At 44.2% G+C, this 24,941-nt stretch overlaps 2 protein-coding genes across 2 annotated transcripts in view; one reads left to right on the top strand and one right to left on the bottom strand.

The window, feature by feature from the left end:
* DPCD (deleted in primary ciliary dyskinesia homolog (mouse)) overlaps positions 1 to 3,872 on the bottom strand; it is a 44,349-nt gene extending 40,477 nt beyond the window's left edge. The window contains exon 1 of the mRNA XM_077455341.1: positions 3,726 to 3,872. Coding sequence (XP_077311467.1) covers positions 3,726 to 3,789 — 64 coding nt within the window. The 5' untranslated portion in view covers positions 3,790 to 3,872. The remainder of the gene's footprint in view (positions 1 to 3,725) is intronic.
* The window catches only part of POLL (DNA polymerase lambda), a 49,412-nt gene continuing 28,333 nt past the window's right edge, over positions 3,863 to 24,941 (top strand). The window contains exons 1-4 of the mRNA XM_077455340.1: positions 3,863 to 3,987; positions 12,206 to 12,323; positions 15,996 to 16,293; positions 18,206 to 18,371. Of these exons, the coding sequence (XP_077311466.1) occupies positions 12,215 to 12,323; positions 15,996 to 16,293; positions 18,206 to 18,371 (573 nt within the window). The 5' untranslated portion in view covers positions 3,863 to 3,987; positions 12,206 to 12,214. The remainder of the gene's footprint in view (positions 3,988 to 12,205; positions 12,324 to 15,995; positions 16,294 to 18,205; positions 18,372 to 24,941) is intronic.

Below are 24,941 nucleotides of genomic sequence, written 5' to 3'. Positions count from 1 at the left end.
AACAGTAACGCTACTAAACGCCAATGCAAAATGCTTCTAAAAGTGTGTTTTTGCATCGCCCATTTCCTGCCATGGGTACTGGCTTTATACCTCATTTTTTTTTTTTTTTTTTTTAATGCCCTGTGTGCCTGAGGCCTTATGAGAGACTAAAGGGGGGGGGGGGGGGGGAGCACCACACAGAAGGTTTTTCACCTTCATGCATACAATGCACAAAAGGTAGAAAACATTCAGCCAACTACTTTAAAATAAAGGTGAAACTTTACAACACCTGTTGGGTTTTTATTGCTGCCGGAGCTCCCGTTATCACTAAAAGTGAAAGTAAAAGAAAATCAACCAGAAAAGTGTCACCAGAACAGAAATAGAGGAGAAATCTTCCAATGGGTAGACTAGTTCTGGTGGCAACTAGGGATTCCCTCACTCATCCAAAAAGTGAAAAAAAAAGTTTTACCTATAGTCCTCCTTTAACCACTTCAGCCCGGACCATTTTGCTGGCCAAAGACCAGACCACTTTTTGCTATTCGGCACTGCGACGCTTTAACTGACAATTACGCGGTCGTGCAACAAGGCTCCCAAACAAAATTGATGTCTTTTTCCCACAAATAGAGCTTTCTTTTGGTGGTATTTGATCACCCCTGTGGTTTTTATTTTTTGCGCTATAAACAAAAATAGAGCGACAATTTTGAAAAAAAAAAAAAAACGCATTATTTTTACTTTTTGTTATAATAAATATCCCCCAAAAATATATAAAAAAAACATTTTTTTCCCTCAGTTGGGGCCTTTCCCTGAACAGCTGTCTTCCTATTGAAGTCTCGGAGTATACCAATTGAATCTATAACTACTGTTCTGGCCCTAACCTGCTTTCCCCCAAAAATACAAAAAGGACTGTCAAAAGAAATAAAACCTTTTACATCCAAGAAGTGTCTGATGCCAAATGACTTTCACTATCTTTGCACCCACTATGCCTCACAACCCACCACATATTGAAGGATGTCAGCTATATTTGGCCTTGGAGATCCTCATTATACAGGACAAGGCCAGAGACCTTGCTACAATACTTATCTAGGTGGATGCAGGACCCATCCGATGCTGCATCTGTCCCCTGCTGAATCTAAGGCTGAGATGTGAGCCATCAAACACCGCCGATCGCTGTTATCCCTGTCACTGGGCAGAAAGCCAGTGCTCAAAGAAGCCCCAGGCTAGGGAGGGGTGGGAGCGCCTGGCTCAGTCTCCCAGCGCTGCAGCTGAGAGACTGAGCCGGTTGCTGGTCCAGGCTTCTGGGCAGATCCCCTCCATATCATTGCAATCTTTCCTCAGCCTGGCCCGGCTCTGTGACATCAGCTGACAACAGGCCTCAGACACTGTCGGGTAAAAATGGGTTACAGGACTTCAGAACGAACTGCACTCCTGTGATCCACAGGGGAAGTACAACCAAACAAGCTTTGGCTGTATAGGTCAAATCGCATGCCTACTGCCCAGCAATCACTCTTTTCAAATTGGTGCAACGCCAACTTTGCATTGCACTATTTTTGGAGACTTTGGGTACGACTTGCATAGACATCTGTGGATGAAGCTGCACAGACGTCTTCCAAGTTGCACCTGAAGTCGCACTGACATGTAGGGTTGCCAACTCATCCCTTTAAAACGGACCACATATTAATTACGTAGGTTCCGTGGCTGATTAAGGTGGTAATTAACCACCTCAATACAGGGCACTTACACCCCCTTCCTGCCCAGGCCATTTTTGACAATTTGACAATCATGCTGCACTGTAACCATGTGAAAATGTAATCATTTTCTTCACACAAATAGAGCTTTTTTGGTGGTATGTAATCACGTCTGAGTTTTTTTTTTTTTTTGAAAAACTAAAATTTTGAAAAAAATAAACGTTTTTCTTAGTTTCTGTCAGTAAATTTTGTAAATAAGTCATTTTTCTCCTTCACCGATGGGCGTTGACGAGACGGCACTGAAGGGATGCCACTTATGGGCATTGATAGCCAGTACTCACTGACATCACTAATGGCCACTGATTGCGGGCACTGTGGAAGCCTATTTGTAATCGGGGCACTGATAGGGGTCCCTGATTACATACCTAAACATCCTCTGCGAGGAGATGCCACTGATCGGCTCTCCTCTCCTCACTCTGACAGTGTGAGGTGAGGAGCACCTATTACCGGCATCTCCGTGTTTACATGTGACCAGCTGTAACTGGACACAGCCGATCGCATGGTTAAAAAGCCGTGGCCCTTTACAGAGATCTGGGTCATGCTGTGTCCTAGCAACATGGACACGATGCGCGCCCCTGCAGGAGCTGCTATTCTGGGAAGCAGTCATATGACGTCTACCCAGAATGAGAGCCTCTCCGCCTGGCCATCATTTAACGGTGGGCAAGTGATTAAACTCACTTGGTGCCTTATCTGCATTAAATTAGCCTCAGAACCTGTGTAATTCATATGTGTTCGGGATGAGGTGGCAACCCTACTGACATGTGGCTTTGCAATTGTGCAATTTCAGATGAAGTCGCAAAATTTCAAAGCCGCAGTCAGTGCGAACACACCTGTGAATGCACCTGAGAGAGATTACAAGTGAGAACCCCAGAAGGGGTGCCGGTGATTATCTGCAAGAGCCAGCCCCACAGCTAATTGTGGCCACTAAGGATGAGCCCCGGCATGTCCGCACAGCCCACGTGCCGAGCCCACCAGGAAGTCGGCACTGCGCTGATTCTTAGTGGCTACTAGCAATGGGCTCAGGTGTATTCGGGATCCCACCGGGAAGCAGACACTGTACATGGCTAATCAAAGGCAGCAAGACATTTCCTGACCCGCAGCTGCACAGATCGATAAATGTCTCACTGCCTGTGACTAGCTGTGTGCAGTGTCAGCTTCCTGGCGGGATCAGGCAAGTGGGATCCCAAACACGCTTGAGCCCATCTCTAGTGGCCACTTGTATGTATTCGCTCACGCAGCTATCACATGCAAGTACAGGGCCCTGGATGCAGACAGTCTGTATACAGGGCCGATCACTGCATGAGCTATTACATGTGAGTAGGGATGAGCTCAGACGTGTTTGCATGGTTAATGTGCAGAGCCCACCAGGAAGTCGGCGCAGCGCTGCGCTAATCACAGGCAGTGAGACATTGCCCCCGATGCGCAGCTGCAAAGATCAGGAAATGTCTCACTGCCTGTGATTAGCGCAGCGATGTGCCGACTTCCTGGCGGGCTCTGCACGTGGACCAATGCGAACACGTCTGAGCTCATCCTTACATGTGAGTGGGCACGATTGGCAGCAGCCTCCTAATGCTTTTAAGGATTCCCCCTGTCCTTTTCTTGGGATCTTTGCTTTCCTCCATGTTATCCATCTACAGATCAACCTCTAAAGGTTGCTCCCCCCCTATATTACAGTTTAACACATGATAATAAACATCAGGTAACCAGGTGCAAGCATTGCAGTGATGGGGTGACTGTCTTGTAGCACCGGTGCTCTGGGTTCAATTCCAACCAAGCACAATGTATACATCAAGAAGGAATATCAGGATTATGTGCTTGGGAGTGATGGGAATAGCACATTGTGTGTATCAGGGTTATGTTCTCCTGACAAGCAGGCAGCATGGAGTCCTGCACAGACATCTCCAGGTACAGGCAGCGGAGGTGATCACCGGTGCACCCTCCATGCTGCCGCAGCCACGTGCCCGCGCTCCTTCTCCCCGGGCCCATGGAAGGAAGACATACCGTCCTGCAGGATACAAGTCTTCTTAGCCGCTCTTAGGCTCTCCAGCCACAGCTGCACCGCCATTTTTCCCGGTTCCCTTCTCTGTCACTATACCAACCAGTCCGTCACCATAACAGCCTACACCGGCCTCTGACTGTTACTATGACAACCCCGGCCGGGCCCTCCCTGCCAGCGGACTGATACGGCCACAGCGCACACCACGTGACCCACAACAACATCCGGGTCAGCCGGAAGCGGTAGTGACCCCGACAAGTCCGGCCAGTAAGTGGGACAGATCTTATTATTACCGCTAATGGAATACTAATGAATGTTATACCGGTGAGCTCTGTGTGCAGCTGACTCTGAGGGGGATAGAACAGGCTCTGTGTCCTATAGACACCACTTCTGTCCTACACAGACACCACTTCTGTCATAGAAACATCACTTCTGTCATATAAACATCACTTCTGTCCCACAGACACCACTTCTGTCCTACACAGACACCGCTTCTGTCCTACAGACTCCACTTCTGTGCCGCAGACCCCAATTCTGTGCCGCAGACTCCACTTCTGTGCCGCAGAGACCACTTCTGTGCCGCAGAAACCACTTCTGTCCTACAGACACCACTTCTGTCCCGGGTCCCAGCTTCTTCTATACCCCACACCTAAGGTCCGTTTAAGGATTTTTTATTTTTAACTCTATGTGTGGGAAGAGGTGTGTCTTTTTTTTTTTGTAGTGTTATGTAGTTGCGTAGTTATTTTTTTGCGCTGATGTGGACTGGTACTTTTACCCCCCTTTTTTACATAACCCCCTGCCCAGGCTAATTTTCAGATTTCAGATATACGATATGGAAACGTTATTGAAAGCCTCCTTTTCCATGGCTGGCGCTGTAGTGCAACCTACAGTCGCAACTGTGGGGTTGTGTCAGTTCCTCAAGGAACAGGTTAAGCAGATGCTTGGCCTCCTTCCCAGTGAGGAAGTGGAGAATTATGCAGAACTTCCTCAAATTCTGTGTTTCATGATTGATGCGATTTTGGATTCTGTCCAACAAGCATCTCCTTTGTCTCTCCTGTTGCTACACATGCGAAGGGCCCTGTGGCTTTCATAATTGGGCAGCTGAGCTGTCGTGTAAAAAATATTTGACTGGGTTCCCGTTTAAAGGGGGACGCTTATTTGGGGAGGACTTGGATAAATTCGTCCAAAAGATTACAGGAGGTAAATCTACTCTCCTATCAATCAAAAAGAACAAACGTCCATCATTTAGGCGTTCTCTTTCTCCCGGAGCATCAAGCTCTAAGCAGTGGGGATGGCCTTCCCAACCTCCCTCTAGAGGAAAGGCCCAAGGTCACGCCCAGGGGCAGAAAAAGACGGGGGCGAAAGCCTGCCAAGCGGAGCCCAAAAGCTTCCTTGTGAAGGGGCGCCCCTACTCGGCCGAGTGGGGGGAAGGCTCCTGCAGTTTGCAGAAGCCTGGCGGGAAGAGATTCAGGACAAATGGGTAACCTCCTCAATATCTCTGGGCTACAAACTAGAGTTCCAGGAGATTCCACCATCTCGCTTCCTAAGGTCAGGGGTCCCCAAGGATCCAGTAAAGCAAAGACCGCTACTTCTGGCCTTAGATCACTTACTATCCCAGGGGGTGATAGTGGAAGTGGACCCAAAAGAACAGGGTTCAGGGTTTTACTCAAATCTCTTTACTGTTCCAAAGCCAAATGGAAATGTCAGACCTATCGTGATTAGAACCAGTTTTTGCACATTCTGTCTTTCTGAAAGCAGTCAATACCTAGGTTGGATTATAAACCTAGAAAAGTCGTCCCTGCAGCCTGCTACCAGGTTGGAGTATCTGGGCATGATCATAGACACCGCTCAGGGCAGGGTGTTTCTACCATGGCTATAGGGGTTCTGGTTCGCCTAATACTGAGCGGAAGGACTTCCCCATTCGGCTGTGTATGAGACTGTTAGGGAAAATGGTCGCCTCCTTCGAGGCCATTCCATTCGCCCAGTTTCACTCAAGGCCTTTGCAGAGATGCATCCTTACGGCTTGGAACAAGAAGCCCCAGGCCTTGGATCTTCCTATGTGTTTATCCCCAGGGATAAGCAGGAGTCTCATTTGGTGGTTACAGACCAAGAATCTGCTGAAAGGCAAAACTTTTCTTCCCCTTCCATGGAAGATTGTAACTACAGATGCCAGCCTGACAGGCTGGGGAGCAGTGTTGGAAGAGGTATGCACGCAGGGGAAATGGTCTGCGCCCGAAAAACTCCTGCCCATAAATATTCTGGAAATTCGGGCAGTTTATATGGCCCTCATGGACTGGTCCTACAGGACTACAGGGTCACCCTGTTCGAATACAGTCCGACAATGCCACAGCTGTGGCTTATATCAATCACCAGGGTGGCACCAAAAGTCTGGATGCACAAAGAGAGGTGAATCGCATACTTTCTTGGGCAGAGAGGCATGTTCCGTGCCTTTCTGCAGTCTTCATTCCAGGAGTGGAAAATTGGCGAGTGGACTTTCTAAGCCGCCAACAGTTATGCCCAGGAGAATGGGCTCTACACCCCCGACATATTTCAAACCATATGTCACAAATGGGGCACTCCAGATGTAGATCTTTTTGTGTCCAGATTGAACAGGAAGCTGGACAAGTTTGTGTTAAGGACAAGGGACGTACTTGCTCAGGGGTCAGATGCTCTGACAATTCCCTGGGATCGGTACAATCTAATCTATTCCTTCCCGCCATACCCGCTTCTGTCGCGGTTCCTGGGAAGAGTCAAGAGGGAAACTATTGCTAGCCCAGGCTTGGCCCAGGCGACCTTGGAATGCAGAGATCATGAAAATGGCAGTAGGCAGGCCTTGGATCCTTCCTCTCCGGACAGATCTGCTCTCGCAGGGTCCAATCTACCATCCTGCTTTACACAGTCTGAATTTAACAGTTTGGCTGCTGAGACCCACATTCTGAAAGACCGTGGGCTCTCTGAGTCAGTCCTTTCTACTCTGGTCAATGCCAGAAAGCCGGCCTCCAGGTTTATTTACTACAAAATCTGGAAGGCATATGTTTCCTGGTGTGAACCCAGGGGATGGCAAAGTATAGAAAGTATGTCGTTAGCAGGATCTTGGCCTTCCTTCAGTCAGGCCTAGAAATCAATTTGGCTGTAAGCACTATCAAGGTTCAGATTTCGGCCTTGTCAGTGTTTTTCCAGAAGCCGCTTGCATCACATTCTCTTGTCCGGGCTTTCATTCAAGGGGTCATGCGGTTAAAGCCGCCAGTCAAACCTCCGGTATGCCCATGGGATCTGAATTTGGTTCTCTCGGCATTGCAGGGACAACCATTTGAACCGTTGCATTAGGCTTCATTAGTTCTTTTGACTAAAAAATTCGTCTTCTTGATAGCCATATCCTCGGCTAGAAGAGTGTCAGAGCTGGCAGCCCTTTCATGCAAGGAACCTTATCTAATTATTCATAAGGACCGAGTAGTGATCTGTCCTAATAGGTCCTTTCTACCTAAGGTGGTTTCAGGATTCCATTTGAATCAAGATGTAATCCTACCATCCGTTTTTCCAGATCCACAGTCCGCAGAAGAAGAGTCTTTGCACACTCTAGATGTGGTTATGGCAATCAGTATCTCCAGGCAACTGCTCAGATAAGAAAGACTGATTGTTTCTTTATTTTGCCAGAAGGCCCTAAAAGGGGCCAGGGGGCATCGAAATCCACTCTCTCAAGATGGGTTAGACAAGTTATTCTTCAGGCCTATAGTGTAAAGGGGAAGATTCCTCCTTTTCAAGTGAAAGCACACTCAACTAGGGCTGTAAGTGCTTCTTGGGCAGTGCATCACCAGGCCTCCCTGGCTCAGATCTGTAAGGCTGCGACTTGGTCATCAGTCCACATATTCACCAGATTTTATCAGGTGGATGTCAGAGGGCAAGAGGATACCGCCTTTGGGCGCAGTATACTGCAGGCTGCAGTTTAGTTTCTCTGGTCCATGGCGGTCTATACATCTGATCTGTGTCTCCCTCCCCTCAAACTGAGAATTGCCTTGGGACATCCCACTATGTAATGAAGCTCCTGTGTCCTGTGATGTATGATCAAGAAAATAGAATTTTTATATACAGCTTACCTGTAAAATCCTTTTCTTGAGAGTACATCACGGTACACAGAGCTCCCACCCTTCTTGGGTTTTACGTGGTTTCTTATTGCTTTGCTACAAAACTGAGGTGCCTCCCATATGGGAGGGGTTATATAGGGGAGGAATTCTCCTTAATTGGGGTTAGCCAGTGTCCAATCACCAGAGGTGTCTATATAACCCACTATGTGATGAAGCTGTGATGAAGCTCCATAGGTAAAAGGGTATTTACTGCGGAGTCTCAAGAATCTACCGTCAGGGGGGAAGCCGAAGCCCATTTGTTTAGAGTTTTTTTTTGGCATAAAATAACAAAAGTGAAACAAGCAGTTTTGTCAACTCAGGCGATATCAGCAATGACAATTGCAATCGGATGTTGATACATTAAAAAATCCCCTCCCAAATCTTTGTTATGAGGGGACAAGATCAAAACATATGTATATATGTACAGTGGATTGAAATCTGGGGCAGTTTGGTGAGCTATCTGGGTATATCTGACGCAGTCTCCTCGGCGTGTAATACGGTAAATTCGATGCATGAATTTTGTTTGCACCAATTTGTCCCTAGATGATATCAGCAGTTTAGACCCGTCTTCGAAACACTCCTCCCAGGTTTTCCTGTCCAAACTAGGTATATCAGCCTGCCACCTTCCCCAGAGGGCATTTATTTTGGGCGAATTTACCCCTAATAGGGCATGATACAGTGTGGACAGGGTCTTTTTAAGGGTTTCCTGTGCCAAGATTTCCTCAATGGGGTCTGATTTTAGACTTATAGGCTGGGGGAATTGGGCCCTGGCTGCGTGCCGCAACAGAAGTATCTAAAAAGCATCCTCCCTTTTAAGTTCATGCTTTCTTGCTATGTCCTGAAAGGAGAGCAGTGTGCCCAAATGGATAACATCCTGGAGAGCCTTAATCCCACACCTAGCCCACAACTGTGGGTCCGGTATAGTCCTAAAATGAGCAAGGGAAGGATTCCCCCATAGTGAGGAGAAGGGGGGTACTGGTGTGGGTGTAGGAATCTTTTCCTGGCCATAGCACATACCTTGAGGGTTACCTTAGTGGGACCTGGAAGTGGGGGGTAGGCGGAAGGTCCTCTGTACACTAGATTACTCAGTTCTGTAAGAGAGCCCAGAATAGCAGCTTCCAGACACATAGCTGCATTTGACCTGGACTGCTCAAACCACCATCTTACTGTAACTAGCATCGCTGCCCAATAATACACATCAGATTAGGCAGTGCGAGGCCACCACATTGCACTGGGAGTTGAAGGGTTGACCTGGCCAGCCTAGGGGAAGATCCTTTCCAAAGAAATGAGCCAATGAACTTATCTAGTTCCTTGAAAAAGGAACCAGGAAGCCACACCGGGCAATTCTGGAAAACATAGTTGAATCTAGGTAGGAATAGCATTTTAAAGAGGGATTCCACCAAAAAAAAAAATATTAAAAGCCAGCAGCTATAAATACTACAGCTGCTGACTTTTAATAAATGGACACTCACCTGTCCCGGGTTCCAGCGATGCCGGCAGCCGAGGCCGATCGATCGCTCGGCTCTCGGCTGCTGCCGCCACCATTCTAGGTGAGGGAATCAGGAAGTGAAGTGAATCGGCTTCACTTCCCGGTTCCCTACTGCGCATGCGCGAGTCGCGCAGCGCAATAGGAAATCTCTGCGCTGTCACTGGGACCCGTGTGTGTCCCAGCAGACAGCGCGGCAGGGCAGGAAATGGCGTAGACTCCCACGGGAGTCTATGCCCGGAAGTGGGTGTAAATACCTGTCTTTGACAGGTATCTCCACACCCTCCCCCCTGAAAGGTGTCAATTGTGACACCAGAGGGGGGGAGGGATCCGATCAGCGGTGGTTCCACTTTAGGGTGGAATCCCACTTTAAGCACATTGATGCGGCCTAGCAGGTTAAGTGGCAATTCCTGCCATCTAGAACAGTGCTCTTTCAGTCTTGCTACCATGGGCTGAAGATTAAGGCAACAAAAGGCTTGGAGGTCCCTGGTTACTATAATACCTAAATATTTAAATTCCTCTACCCATTGCAGTGGAGTCGGAGATGCCACCACTCATGCTTGGGGATCTATCGGAAATATGACCCACTTGGACAAGTTAATCTTGACCCCTGAAAACCTCCCAAATTCATTGAACATTTTTAGTGCTGCTTGTAATGAAGCCCTGGCATCCTGCAGATAAAGCAATGCATCATCTGCATAGAGAGAGTTTTTCTCCTCCGGAGGGCCAACCCTAAGTCCCTGAACGCCAGCTGACCCACGTATCAGGATAGCCAGTGGTTCAAGAGCCAGTGCGAATAGACTGGGAGACAACGGGCAACCCCGCCTAGTGCCCCTCCGGAGGAGAAAAAAATCAGAGAGGGTGTCATTGGTGCGCATCCTAGCCCTAGGGGATTTATATAATAGACCCAGCCAGCCAAGAAATTTGGGGCCTGAAACCAAAACGCCTCAAGATCTCCCAGAGGTATTTCCATTCTATGGAGTCAGAAGCTTTCTCCGCATCTAGGGAAGCTATGACTCCAGTACCCCTGTTTCTATGGGCAGTGTCCAGATTAAGAAAAAGTCTATGGATATTGATATCGGTGCCCTTCCCCGGCATGAACCCCGTCTAATCTTGATGGACCAGATCCTCAATTACCGTGGCCAATCTAAGGGCCAGGATTTTAGCCAATAACTTGGCGTCAGCGTTTATCAAAGATATGGGCCTGTACGAGTCACATTCTTCAGGATCCTTCCCGGGTTTAGGCACCAATACCACCACCGCCTCGGACATAGAGTCCGGAAGTGAATCAGTAGTGGAACACAATATGCTCCTTAGTAAAGGTTAGTCTAGATTCTGCTAATGAGAGGTTTGGTCACTGCAGAATGGGCTTTCAGTCCAAATTTTCCTAAACGGCGAGACACTGTTTGATGGGACAGATCCCTACTCTGTTCAGCGCTGAACTGGCGATCAATCTTAGCTGCAGTGTTGAACTGGTTGCACACTGAGATCCTCTGCATTATCCTGTCGTCTCTTGCATTTTGTGTACGACCAGCCTTCTTGGGGGACTTGAATGAGTTTGTGACATTGTAAAGATACAATATTCTAGAAATCGCAGATTTGGAACAACAAACTTCACTTGCTATGGCTGAAAGGGTCCTCCCTTTGGCCTTCATCTGGAAAACCTGCTTCCGGAGGGTTTCAGTCACTTTAGAGCGACTCACCATCTTGCTGAGTCAGTGAAAACTGGAAAGTTAGGCTGTCAGTTAAATAGGGTTTGTCAGACAATTTAAGAAATTATCACAAAGGTGCCAGATTAACACCAATAACTGGCAGGTATCTGACAATGTTCCCTAATTTTTTATTACATTTCATTGACATTTTTTATTCTGTGCTTCAAAATTTATGTAACTCATGAAATGTGCTTCACATAACTGATCTTTAACTCCTGTTTAGATCATTTCAAATAGGATTAAGCAGTGACCTTGGAATTTACGAAATTATAGGTTGTTCTCTAAGGCTGAATTCACACCTATGCATTATTAGTTCTTTTTTGCATTTTGCAGATTTGCACTACAGAACATATTCCATAGGAAACCATGTTAAATGAACTGTAGTGCAAATGTGCCAAAAGCACTAAAACTGCATAGGTGTGAATCCAGCCTAATTTTGATCTCCAGTGTATAGAGGAGCAGTGTTGCCACCCTGGGCTGCTCTTCTGAATTGGACTACATTCACCTTGACCTCTGCTCATCTAATGTCCATTACTTGGAGGGTTGTTGCTTTGTAGTTCACAGAATATAGCTGGTAGAGCTAACAACATTGTTTGATATATTCAGCTCACAGGAGGTGACAGTGGGGTCACTTGGTATAGTGACAAATGTATAAAGCTGGCCAGATACACATTATTTTGTTTTCATTCAAAATCCTACAGATTCCTTCACACATGCTATACAGAGCAGATGATCAAATCTCCACCTGCGACTATTGTATTTTGACAGCCAGCCCCAATTTAACCACAGCCAGTTTGTATGCAGCCCTGCACGCAAACTGCATCCAGAACCAGGCAAAGCCCATATTGTATGTAATTAATTGGACGAGTGGTAACGTGTAAACAGTGGTAGAGGTGGCCATTAATTTACTGTATTTAATATACAGGGTACAAATCTGGCCACATTGCTGCTGCCTGAAGCTGTTAGCACATATGTGAAGTGGGCCTTTAGTAAATGAGCCGCACAGATTGTGTGTGCACCAGTGTTAGAAAATCTCCCCCAGTGTATACATTGCTAACAATACAGAAAATCAAAGGGAACAAGGAATGCCTAACTTGCATGTTTACTGTAAATGTGAGCGGGAAGGACCAGCTATTAACAGACTTTTTTTCTTTTTTTTTTTAAAGATAGTTTGCATGGAACCGAAAGGAATTGTTAAATCATTCCCCAAAGTAAAACGGTTGAGAGAAACTAGTAATTCAACACAAGATGCAAAAAAGATCAAAGCAGATGTTGATGTTCAAGGTGAGATGAAAAGGGTGTCCAAAAATCAGACAAGCTGTAGTCTCATCTCTGGTATGCCCCCTTTTTTTAGTTACTATGGTGGGGAAAAAAATGGCAAGCAGCATTTGTAAAAACAATTTTCACTTTGAAAAATGTAAAAAAAAAAAAAAAAAAATGTTTTTCTGTTAAAGTGGTTGTAAATGCTTTTTTTAGTTATAAAATAAAAAAAGATGTTTTACTTACCTGCTTAAAGCAGAGTTCCACCCTAAAGTTGAACTTCTGCTCATCAGAACCCTCCTCCCCCTCCGGTGTCACAGTTGGAACCTTTCAGGGGGGAAGGGGGGTGCAGATACCTGTCTAAGACAGGTATTTGCACCCACTTTCGGGCATAGACTCCCACGGGAGTCTATGCTTCTTCCTGTCCCGCCGCACTGTTTGCTGGGACACACATGGGTCCCAGAGACAGCGCGGACAGTTCCCATTGCGCTGCGTGACTCGCGCATGCGCAGTAGGGAAACAGGAAGTGAAGCCGCAATGCTACACTTCCTGATTCCCTCACTGAGAATGGCGGCGGCAGCAGCCGAGCGACCGATCAGCCTTGGCTGCCGACATCGCTGGACCCTGGGACAGGTGAGTGTCCATTTATTAAAAGTCAGCAGCTGTAGTATTTAGCTGCTGGCTTTTAATATTTTTTTTTTCTATTGGACTTCCTCTTTAATGCAACAATAATGCACAGAGCAGTTCCTTACCTCTTCTTTGGTGGTCCCCCGCCAGTGCCACCCACATCTTCCTGCGGGTGCCCCATAGCAAGCCATATGCTATGGGGGGCACCCATGCAGGCACGCTCCCCAATGGGGTTGCGTACATCCATAGACACGCAGCATGGCTCGGCCATGCCTTCCTTTCTCTCCTCACAGGATTTGACTGATAGCAGTGGGAACCAGAGGCTCTTAGTGTAGCCTGTGAGAGAAGGGAGAGAAAAGCTGCAGCTGGGCACAGCTCTGGATCGCTAGAGGGCTCAGGTAAACATCAAGGGGCAGGGGCTGGGAAAGCTATGGGGTGTTTTTTTAATTTAATGCAGGGAATGCATTAAGGTAAAAAACAGTTCAGGTTTAGAACCGCTTTAAGATGAGTATCAGCATGTTCTATGTCTTGTTCACATTTGTGGATCATTGCACACATGCTAAAACACCCAAGGTAACGCATTACACTCCAACTGCTTTATGTGCAGTCAGTGTATGGCAGTGCCATTTACTGTCAGTGAAACCCCAATAAATAGTACAGTAGAGCCTAATGCATTACACCGAAACAAATATACTGTGTATTGCATTTAGGAAAAAAGGTCATGCACTTTTTTTCATCTGTTGTGTGAGTTGGCAGCGCATTCATAATAAATGAACTACCTTAACACAACTAATGTTAACAGATACCATAATGGAATGGAACCTTTGTTGCATATCTGCCTTTAACCCTTTCACTGCCAGGTCCGTATGGCGTATGGACCTACAGCATTGCTTCCTCCTCTTGCTATAAGCTCAGGGTCACTTCAGAGCTTATAGCCAATATGTTCAGCAGACTCTGCTGAACAAAACAGTAGCTCTGATTAGTGGCTATGGTCACCAGTAAGGATGAGCTCAGGCGTGTTCGCATGGTCCACGTGCAGAGCCCGCCAGGAAGTCGGCACAACGCTAATCACATGCAATGAGACATTGCCCCGATGCGCGTTTGCAGAGATTGGGCAATATCTCACTGCCTGTGATTAGCGCAGCGCTGCGCCGACTTCCTGGCAGGTTCTGCACGTGGACCATGCGAACATGCCTGAGCTCATCCCTAGTCACCAGTCATCTCTATGACCGTCGGAGGCCTGGTCACGCCCGGTTGTGGAAGTAAACAAAGCCGCGATCGCGGCTGTCAGAATGAGATCGGCGAATTTATTTTTCTCGATCTCATGTTTTCCAGCCTGGAGGAGAGATGTGGGGTCTTATTGACCCCGCATCTCTCCATAAAGAGGACCTGTCATAATAGATTCCTATTACAAGTGATGTTTACATTCCTTGTAAAAGGAATAAAAGTGATCAAAAAAAAAGTGTAAAAATGTGAAATGCCCCTGTCGCCAGTAGTTTGCATTCAGAAGCGAACACTTACGTAAGTCCCGCCCACATATGTAAACGCAGTTCAAACCACACATGTGAGGTATCGCCGCGTGCATTAGAGCGTGTGCAACAATTCCAGCACTAGATCTCCTCTGCAACTCTAAACATGTAACCTGTAAAAATTTTCAAACATCGCCTATGGAGATTTTTAAGTACCGAAGTTTGGGAAGCATCTTCTGGTTTAGTAGAAAAATCTCTATCAGTTCCTATGGATAAGCTGTTCATTGTTGGAATACATGCTAGACAGCTTCTCCATTGGGATGAATAGTGATTTTATGTGCTTGCGTAGAAGAATCATAGACAAGGTTCCTAGTTAAGATCTGTCAGGAGAAAGGACCGGTGAGTATAATACTTAGAGGGGCGGGGTCAGGATAAGAATAACTGTTCTAAAAATACAGTTATCTTTTAATTGGACGTGTATTTATAATGAACACACACAAAAAATAGATCAGCTTTTTAAATAAGCGTACATTTTGACGTGTGTCTGTACCCAAGAACAGACATTTTAATGTGTTGCAGCTAATCAGTCCTTAGCAGTAGAGAAAGAAATGGAATATGCTCGTTTTTAGAGTAATATTAAAACTTTTTTTTTTTTATTAAAATAATAAACATGGTATACTTGCCTGTTTTTGGTTTTACACAGGGCAGCCCCAATCCTCCTCCTCTTTGGGTCCTCCGCCATCACTCCAGGCTCCTCCCCTTCAGCGAGTGCCCTTATAGAAAGCCTCTTTCTATTTGGGCACCTATGTGTGCTCGCTCCCGAGCTGCCCGGTCTGCGTCTATTGACACAGACCGGGAGGCTCTGCCCTTCCCCTCCACTTCCTAACACAGAATTTGATTGACAGCAGCTGGAGCCAGTGGCTCCTGCTGCTATCAATGTGCCCAGGTAGGAGGGAGAGCGGCAAAAGCCGCTGCTTTTGTGCACATCACTGGTTTAGGATTGGGTTCAGGTAAGTATAAGGGAGGGCTCCTACAGCACAGAATGTTTTTTATTGCAGTAGGGTAAAAAAACTCAAGGCTTTAGAACCATTTTAACTCTACACAGGGAACAAATAATAGAGCTGTAATGGAGGACAAGTTCAGTCACGTGAGGTCATATAGAAGATGAAAGCCATATTCCAGGGTGGAACCAAACTCTCACCAATAGTACTAGGTTTTCCTAAATGTCTCCTAATGGTAAGGAGAGGCAGCTATGTCTTTTAATTTGCTTGATCATTTCATTGATATGAGCAGACCATTGCATCAAAGTGGGGTGGGGGTCTGGTTCCACAGGATAGGGATACTGGCTCTGGCCACATTTACTAAGTGGATCAATAGCAAGGTTTTGTATCTTTTGTGGCATTGTTTGTAACACAGTGCCCAAGGTGAGGACCAGAAGGGGGTAAGAAGGTGGCATTCCCAAAACATATTTAAATAGAGTGACCAGGTTTTACCTTTGAAAGTATCGGACTGTGTAGCACTGTATAATGAAAGCAAAAATGCTGCTAATCCCCCTTTTTTTTTTTTTTTTTTTTTGTCTTTTTTCTTTTTATATATTCAGGAGAATGTTTTGCTGGAGTCAGTGCTTATATCCTTCAGGCTGGAATTGGCCAAGCCAGATCTGGGATCTTTCAGAAGCAGATCATTCAGAATGGTGGCCAGGTCCTCCCCCTGTTTTGTCCAGAGGTGACACACATTATAGTGGATGATGGAATGGACTGTGGCCGTGCTTTTCGACTTTTAAAGTTGTCAAAACTACCCACAGGTGTACAGCTAGTGAAATCCAGCTGGTTAAGCCTGTGTATAAAAGACAAGAAGGTTGTAAATACAGCGGGGTACAGCATATTCATTCCAGACAGGTATGTTTCTTAGAGAGCAACTTCACTTTTGTTGAGAAAATAGGAGTTTTCTAAATGGAAATAATGTTTTTCCTATGCCAGACAAAGTAACAGATACACGTGATTGCCCCCCATCTCCCATGCTGCTTATCCTCATCACTAGACAGAAGATCAAGGCGCCTCTAAGTGCAGAATTAGTAGCTGTTTATTTCCCCAAACAAGATTAAAAACACTTACAAAATCTGGCGAATTAAAAAGTGTGTAGTCATTGATCATGCAAATGGACCAGCAGGTGGATGTGTCATGTGCTGTACCAAAAACATAGAGCTACCGGTAATCTGATGAATGAGTACATACACCGAGTTCATGATGGACGGAGATCTCGGAAGTGATGTCAGCAGAGAGAGACGGCAGCCAGCATGAACTGGATGTAGTCAGTTAGGGACGCGTTTTGGAACATTAGCAAGTTCCTTTTTCAACCTTAGATTAGGTTGGTAGCTCTATGTTTTTGGTACAGCACAGGACACAATTGTGAGAGTCTTTACATGTCAGGGACACATCCGCCTGCCGGACCATTTGCATTATCAATGACTACACGCTTTTTAATTCACCAAATTCTGTAAGTGTTTTTAATCTTGTTTGGGGAAATAAACAGCTGCTAATTCTGCACTTAGAGGCGCCTCTCTCTTCTGTCTTGTTTTGTTTCAGAGTTTGCTCCTCTTTTCTGAGTGCAGCCCTCAGTGTTGGATATATATCATTGGACCCTTGTCTCTCTAGAGATACTGTCTGCTTGGTCTTCATGCTCAGAGCGCCCTTATACACTGTACCTGGATTATCCTCATCACTGTTTATTTGACTTCCTGTTTGCCCACTGGTGCAAAGTGAAAAAATCCTGGTGCAAGTTGGTTTGGTTGGAGCACACGGGGATAAAGACTCCCCAGAATGTGACAGCCCAAGAAGCCAGTGCTGACTCATGGTAGGAAGAGGAGGAATGACCATAAATACTGGGTGTAAGATATGATATTTCTTAGGAGGGCATAGGCAAAGCTCAGGTTTACTTTTATGTGCCCCAGTGCACAGATATGCACATGTATGAATGGGGCCCAATCTATAAAATACAAGAGTTTCACTTCACCAGTGCTTGTTTGCTTTAAATAACTGTGTTTATGTGCACTTTCACAAAAACATGTTGGTATGTGTTGTTTAAAAGATGAGCAGATTTCTAATGAGAGCTTTCTCCACCATGTTGTATGTACATGTTTTCCACCATGTTAGCCCTGTAAAATGCATGGTAAGATTTGTGCTTCACAAAACCTATGGATGTTCATCTGAACTAAACTGTTATAAGTTATAATCTATTTGTTTTACTACACATCTGTGAATGGGACCTTGGTTAGCACGTCAGCTAGTTATAATGAAATTAGTATCCTAGGCTTTCATGCATGTGGTCAGAATTGATTGGAACTTGTAGTAACATTTTCCTAAGGAAAGGTTTTTTTTTTTTTTTTTTTTTTTTTTTAGGCCTCCTTTTACCATTTGTTTATCCCCCCCAAACAAAACTGTTAATGTTTGAGTATAGGCCCAGTTTATTAGCTCAGTGTATAATTTGGGATTAAGGTGGCATTTAACAAGGAATAAGATAGGAGCAGGTTAATAGTTCTGCATAGTAAATAATGCAGTTATATTGTCACTTATTGCCTTTATACTGACAGCTGTAACTGTTTATAAATTATTTCCTGAAAGCGTCTTTCTTCTGCTTACCTGTTTCCTAGAATTTGTTCCTGAAATCTCCTGTTATCACTTAATAGCTATGTTCCTGCCTCCCCTTACTTTCAAGTATTTGCCCCATGGGCATACAAGTACTGTATGTCTGCAAACTTCAATAAAACCACATGTAAAGGTGAATCTTAAAATAACTATAATCGTATGGCAGGTACCTGGATGTGAAAGACCAAGCAGAGCCTGAACAAAGGGACGCGGGCATTGTGGATGACAAGAAAGAGCATGATGAACTGCCACAAGCTACAGCCAGCTGCACCCACACGGAGGAAGCTTGTGATCTCTCTAAGCTGAGTGATGGCAAACTGCTTAAAGTACAGGTGAGGTGGACGATTTTCTCTATAGGTGGAAAATCAGCTGCTTAGCCCTAACTTACAAAAAAATACATGATTAGTAAACAATTTAAGCTTTTAATAATAATAATAATAATGCAATCCATATAAATTGCATTTACTTCTGCAACTGCTGATCCTATCACTATCCTATCGCTATCCTAATATCACTTTAGTTATTTCTGTACCAACGATAGTGTTCAGATAAGGCTCGGTTTTTAAAAAATATAATACGTGTAGTATTATCATAACTATGCATTATTTGATACTTTTTTACTAATTAACAAATCACCAAGAGTACAATTTGGAAACACAATTGATCATTACAAAACTAGTGCTTGCATGGAATCATTTGTAGGGAATGACGGACGGGCTGTCGTGCTTTTTACTGAGGTGTGGCTTCTGTCTGGCAACTCTACCATACAAGCCTTATTGGTGGAGTACTGTAGAGATGGTTGTTCATCTGGAAGGTTCTCCTCTCTCCAAAGAGAAATGCTGGAGCTCTGTCAGCGTGACCTATGGGTTCTTGTTCACCCCCCCCCCCCCCCCGACAAAGGCCCTTCTCCCCCGATCGCTCAGTTTGGCCGGACAGCCCTCTCTGGGAAGTGTCCTGGTGTTTCCAAACTTCTTCCATTTACGAATGATGGAGGCCACTGTGTTATTTAGACCTTCATTGCTGCCAAAATATTTCTGTACCCTTCCCCCAGATCTGTGCCTCGATACAATCCTGTCTCGTCTACAGACAATTCCATGAACTTCATTGCTTTGTTTTTTGCTCTATCATGCACCGTTAAAAGTGGGACCTTGCATAGACAGGGGTGGGCCTTTCCAAATCGTGTCCAATCAACTGAATTTACCACAGGTGGACTTCAGTCAACAGAAACATCTTAAGGATGATCAGTGGAAACAGGATGCACGTAAGCTCAATGAGTGTCATGGCAAAGGCTGTGAATACTTATGTACGTGTGATTTTTTTTTAAAAATTTTTTTATATAAGTTTGCAAAGATTTCAAACAAACTTCTTTCACGTTGTCATTATAGGGTATTGTTTGCAGAATTTTGAGGAAAATTATGCATTTAATCCATTTTGGAATAAGGCTGTAACATAACAAAATGTGGATAAAGTGAAGCACGTGAATAATTTCTGGATGCACTGTAGACTCAAACAATACTGTAATAGAAATGAAAGTCCACTCCCGAAGGAATGGTCAGGGCTCCACTATAAATGCCATTTCACTCCACTCCAATATAAAATCTTGTGTGAAAATATTATTTATATAATTTTATTGTTTGATTTCATGGTGAGTTCTGGTTAGAGGCTTGCGCACACTTTTTCTTTAGTAAAATATAAGGGATGTAGAATTTGGATATTACTCAAACTTGCATGCCATATAGGTGTTTTATTGAACCACGTTTTTGGTGAGGAATCACTGAAATTCATCTAGTTCAGCCATAGATAAAGGTGTTTTCCTAATTATACTTTGGTTTAGTAAATACATGTTTAATAATCCATGTATAGTTGGGGCTTTAAGAACATCCAACGGTTTGCAACAAACTTCCTTTACTGAAAAATGTTATGTGTATATATTACTAGAGAAAATATTGCCAATGTTGCCAGCGAGCACAATCTCAATTTTTTTGTGACCATACTTTGCATATCCTAATTTAAGAGTCTTGTCATTTGATGCCAAAAAGGTGTTTTGACGATTGACAAAGTCATGTGATGACGTCACCGCTGACATAGAGATCATTTGACTGTTGATAAACAAAGGGTTAAAGTTGGTGCTAGGTTTCTCTGTTCCTCCATATCTAAACATCATGTTCTTATCTAATGATGGGACTTTAATGAAGTGAAACCTGCCATTTTTTTCTCATCCCTTCTGTCTACAAATAAAAGCTATGTAGGGTTTGAAGTGGATACTCCCAGGTCCTGCAGGACATTATCAGTGACTCTCTTCTCCTTATGATTCCATTTGGACAAATGATAGACTGTCAGACCCGGCCATTCCTTACTTGGCTAGAACCATGATCAAGGCTTCTCTTCCTGAAGGAGGAAGGATGTGGCACTGTTTGATTATTTCCTATAGCTTGAAGAGATATTTTGAAAAGGCACTTTATTTTTGTGTAGCACTGTTGGCAGGCTCTCTAGCCTGTTTCTCTATTATGTGGTTTTAGAAGAGAAAATTTCAGCTTGAAGCTAGTTTCTACACCCTATGTGCTGTCATGCCCCGTACACACGATCAGACATTGATCGGACATTCCGACAACAAAATCCATGGATTTTTTAGACGGATTTTTGCTCAAACTTGTCTTGCATAGACACAATCACACAAAGTTGGCCAGAAATTGCGAACGTCAAGAACGTGGTGCCATACGACGACCTGAGAAAACTGAAGTTCAGTTGCCAGTGCGGCTCTTCTGCTTGATTCTGAGCATGCGTGGAACTTTGTGCATCGGAATTGTGTCCACACGATCGGAATTTCCGACAATGTATTTTGTTGTCAGAAAATTTGAGAACCAGGTCTCAGCATTTTTTGCCACGGAAATTCTGATGGAAAATGTCCGATGGAGCGTACACACAGTCGGAATTTCTGACAAATCGCTCCCATCGAACATTTTCCGTCGGAAAATCCGACTGTGTGTACAGGCATTACTGTTGTACCTGAAATCGTTTTGATTCCAGGGTTAACAGAAGGGACTGCAGTATCCTATACCTTACCAGCCATATTTTCATATACATATCATTTGTATTTGAAAAATTAGCTTTTGATCTATTTTCTCTTTTGTGCTTGCTTTTAAAGCGGAGGTCCACCCTAAAATGGACCTTCCGCTCATCGGATTCCTCCCCCCCTCCGGCACCACAATTGGCACCTTTCAGGGGGGAGGGGGGTGCAGTTACCTGGATAATCCAGGTAACTGCACCCACTTCTGGGCTAGCTCTCTGCGGAAAGGGGCGTACATTACGCCCCTTTCCGCAAGTGCCCGCCCCCTTCCGCAAGTGCCCCGCTGCCTGCTGGGAAACACACAGATCCCAGAGGCAGCGGGGACCGTCCTCATTGCGCAGCGCGGCTCGCGCATGCGCAGTAGGGAACCGGAAATGAAGCCGAAAGGCTCCATTTCCTGATTCCCATACCCAAGATGGCGGCGACAGCACTCGAGTGTCGATCTAGAGATCGGCTTCGGGTGCCGACATCGTGGGCGCGCTGGACAGGTAAGTGTCACTATTTTAAAAGTCAGCAGCTGCAGTATTTGTAGCTGCTGACTTTAAAAAAAAAAAAAAAAACGCGGAGTCCCGGCGGACTCCCGCTTTAAGGGGCCAGTTGACTTGGTAGTCACGCTGAATTGTTCCGTTCATTAGCATAATTTATACAGCTAGCTTCTGTGGCCTTTGTAATTCAACCCCATGTTTTCAGAGGCATTTTCTTTATAGTAGAGTGTGGTTTCCTCATACATATCCAAATGTGAGTATTTTATTAGGACTTTAGGAGTTTAGTAAATCATAATTCCTTTTGTAAACTGGCTGAGATTGTTGCTCTAAATTATTTTGTTCTTGTTCTTTAAGTGGTTGTAAAGGTACAAGGTTTTTTACCTTCATGCATTCTATGCAGAGCAAGCTGCTTGCTGTGTGGGTACCCGGCAGGAGGGAGGGACCTGAGAAGAGGAGGTTCCGGCTGCTCTGTGCAAAACCGCTGCACAGAGCAGGTACGTACAACATGTTTGTTATTAAAAAAAAAAAAAAAACAAGGCTTTACTATCACTTTAAGCCTCCATTCACATTGGAGAAATTGGACATGCGATTTGACATATTGCTGGCAACACACTGTCCCAATCGGTGCAACGCCACACTGATTTCCAAAAGTAGTTCCTGCACTACTTTTGGTCGAGTTCGGGGGCGTTTTTAATAGATATCTGTGCATGAAACGGCACACGTCTTTCAAATCGCCCCCAAACTCGCACTGAAATGCAGGTTTGAAATTTTCAGCTGAAGCCCAACTTGGGGGCTCAGTCCCACATGTTCCAGTCCCACCCAATTTGGTCCTTAATTTTATAAATGCCCTTTAAAGCAATCTCTAATATGCAGATTATAACTTTGTTAATGATGTTTGTTGAATGTTTTTTTTTTCTTATGGAATGAGTTAAAGAGAACCTTTTCATTCACCAATAATATAAACATTATGGCATCCTTATAATCTACTCTGTTAGAGGATTGCTTTGCAAAATGTGCTAAACAATCCAGATTTAAATTTTCTGTCCAAAGTCATCAGCTTTCAATCATAACAACTTTTCCTTCTTGCTCGTGTATGTAGTGAGTTGCAACACAGAAAGGCAATGGCCACTTACATGTTGGCTGTTGTAGTTACCTGTGGATGAGGCAACATGGTAACGCCCAGTGGGAGCATAACTGGGTCTCAAATGACAAACTTGACAAAGCTTTTGTTTATGCGCTGCTAAGTGGTTTACAAGCAGGATTTTTATTTAGCAGCAGTTTCTGTAAACTTTAGTAAATGGATGATTTGCTTTGAGGGGATTATTCAAGTTCAGGAATACCTTTTAGGGCAAAGGGGTCAAAACTCAATTTCATCGCAGACTGCTTCAGCTGTATGGTTGCCCTCAAAGGTCTGATTGTATGTGGGGTGCTTTACCTACAGAGTTCAGGATTATGCTACATACAGTGGGGAAAATAATTATTAGATCCTTGCAGATTTTGTACATTTGCCCACTTACAAACAAATTACGTGTTTATAATTATCATAGGTGGATTTTAACCATCAACCAAAAATCCAGAAAAAAACACATAAATCAATTGCTATAAATTAAGTTGCAGTTCAGTGAGTAAAATAAATATTTGATCCACAAGCAAAACATGATTTAGTACTTGGTGAAGAAACCCTTGTTGGCAAGCACAGAGTTAAGATGTTTCTTGTAGTTGGTGACCAGGTTTGCACACATTTCAGGAGGGATTTTTGTCCACTCTTCTTTACAGATCTTCTCTACATCCTTAAGGTTTCCTGGCTGTTGGTTGGCAACTCAAAGTTTCAACTCCCTCCATACATTTTCTATAGGATTAAGGTCTGGAGACTGGCTGGGCCACTCCGTGACCATAATGCGCTTCTTCTTGAGCTACTCCTTTATTGCCTTGATGGTATGTTTTGGGTCATTGTCATGCTGGAAGACCCATCCACCACCCATCTTCTGTGTTCTGGCTAAGGGAAGAAGGTTGACATCCAAGATTTTACAATACATGGTCATGTCCACTGGCCCCTCAATGCAGCAATTGTCGGCCTCTACCTTTAGCAGAGAAAAAGTCCCAAAGCTCCCTCCCTGTGTATTGGGCTCTAGTACTTGTTTAAGTGGATCTTCATATTCTACTCCAGTATCAGTGAATTCAGTTTTGCTGCCCTGAGGGAGACCCTTCTGTCAGATCTGTCCCTGCCATGAGTGCCTGCAGGGATCAGGAGCCGCTGAGAGCATAGCTGTCACTCTAAACACAAAAGGCTTCTGTGTTTACAAGTGACAGCAGGAAGCAGAGTTAGAGGTGGAGGTAGCGGCCGCTGGGAGGGCCATATGACAATGCCAGGTTAGGCCCTCTTGTTTTTTGTTTTGCAGCTTGTGCTTTAGGGTAAGGGTTATTGTTTAGTTGTTAAAAGCTTAAAAAAAAACTAACTTTTCGGACACTCAAAATTCTCACCAAGTGATTAAATTCAAAACTACCATACTATAAGTTTCTGCAGCAAAACATTTAACACCACCCCCTTTGCACTATTTATTGTTTACTAGACGTGCACTGCTGAAAAATTTGTTAGTTTTCGTTTCATTTATTTTTTGGGGGGGGGGGGGGGGGTTTCGGAAATTTGAAAATTCTAAAGAACGAAAATTCGAAAGAATGAAAATTCTAAATAAAAATTATTAACTTATAGGTATTGGAATTTCCTTTCAAACTCAGCTGTTAGTGAGCGTAACGAATACAAATTTATCTGAAGTTACGAATTATCCGAAATAACGAATGCCGCATCCAAACCAATGGAATGGAACTAAATAATAATATGTTATTATTATTGTTATTTATTATTATTAATTTGTTACGTTCCATTCGATTAGATGCGGCTTTTATTGTTATGGATAATTCGTAACTTAAGATAAATTCGTATTCCTTATGTTCACTAACAGCCAAATTTGAAAGGAAATTCCAATACCTATAATATAATAGTTAATTTGTTAGTTATTATTTCAGATGTTCGAATTTTTGGATTTTTGTTATTTTGATTCTTCAGATTTTCATTCTTATTTTTGGATTTCCGAATTTCCTGATTTTCGAATTTCTGATTTCCGAGTTTATGAATTTCCGAAATTCAAGAATTCGTAAATTTGGATACTTCCGAATTAGCGAATTTGTCTAAATTCGTTAAACGAATTTGAAACAAAAAAAATTGCACATGTCTATTGGTTAAGGAATGATTATGGGATTGATTTAGAAAAACTGGAGAGTGCAAAATCGGGTGGAGTTCTGCATAGAAACCAGTTTTAGTAAGTCAAACCCAGTGTGTCTGGTCCTTCAAA

This window comes from Lithobates pipiens, unplaced genomic scaffold, assembly GCF_037356315.1.
Source record: "Lithobates pipiens isolate NorthernLeopardFrog02 unplaced genomic scaffold, aLitPip1_a1.2 Scaffold_25, whole genome shotgun sequence".
NCBI lineage: Eukaryota > Metazoa > Chordata > Amphibia > Anura > Ranidae > Lithobates > Lithobates pipiens.
The sequence above is the reverse complement of the archived record's forward strand: the minus strand, read 5'-3'. Positions and strand labels throughout refer to the sequence as shown.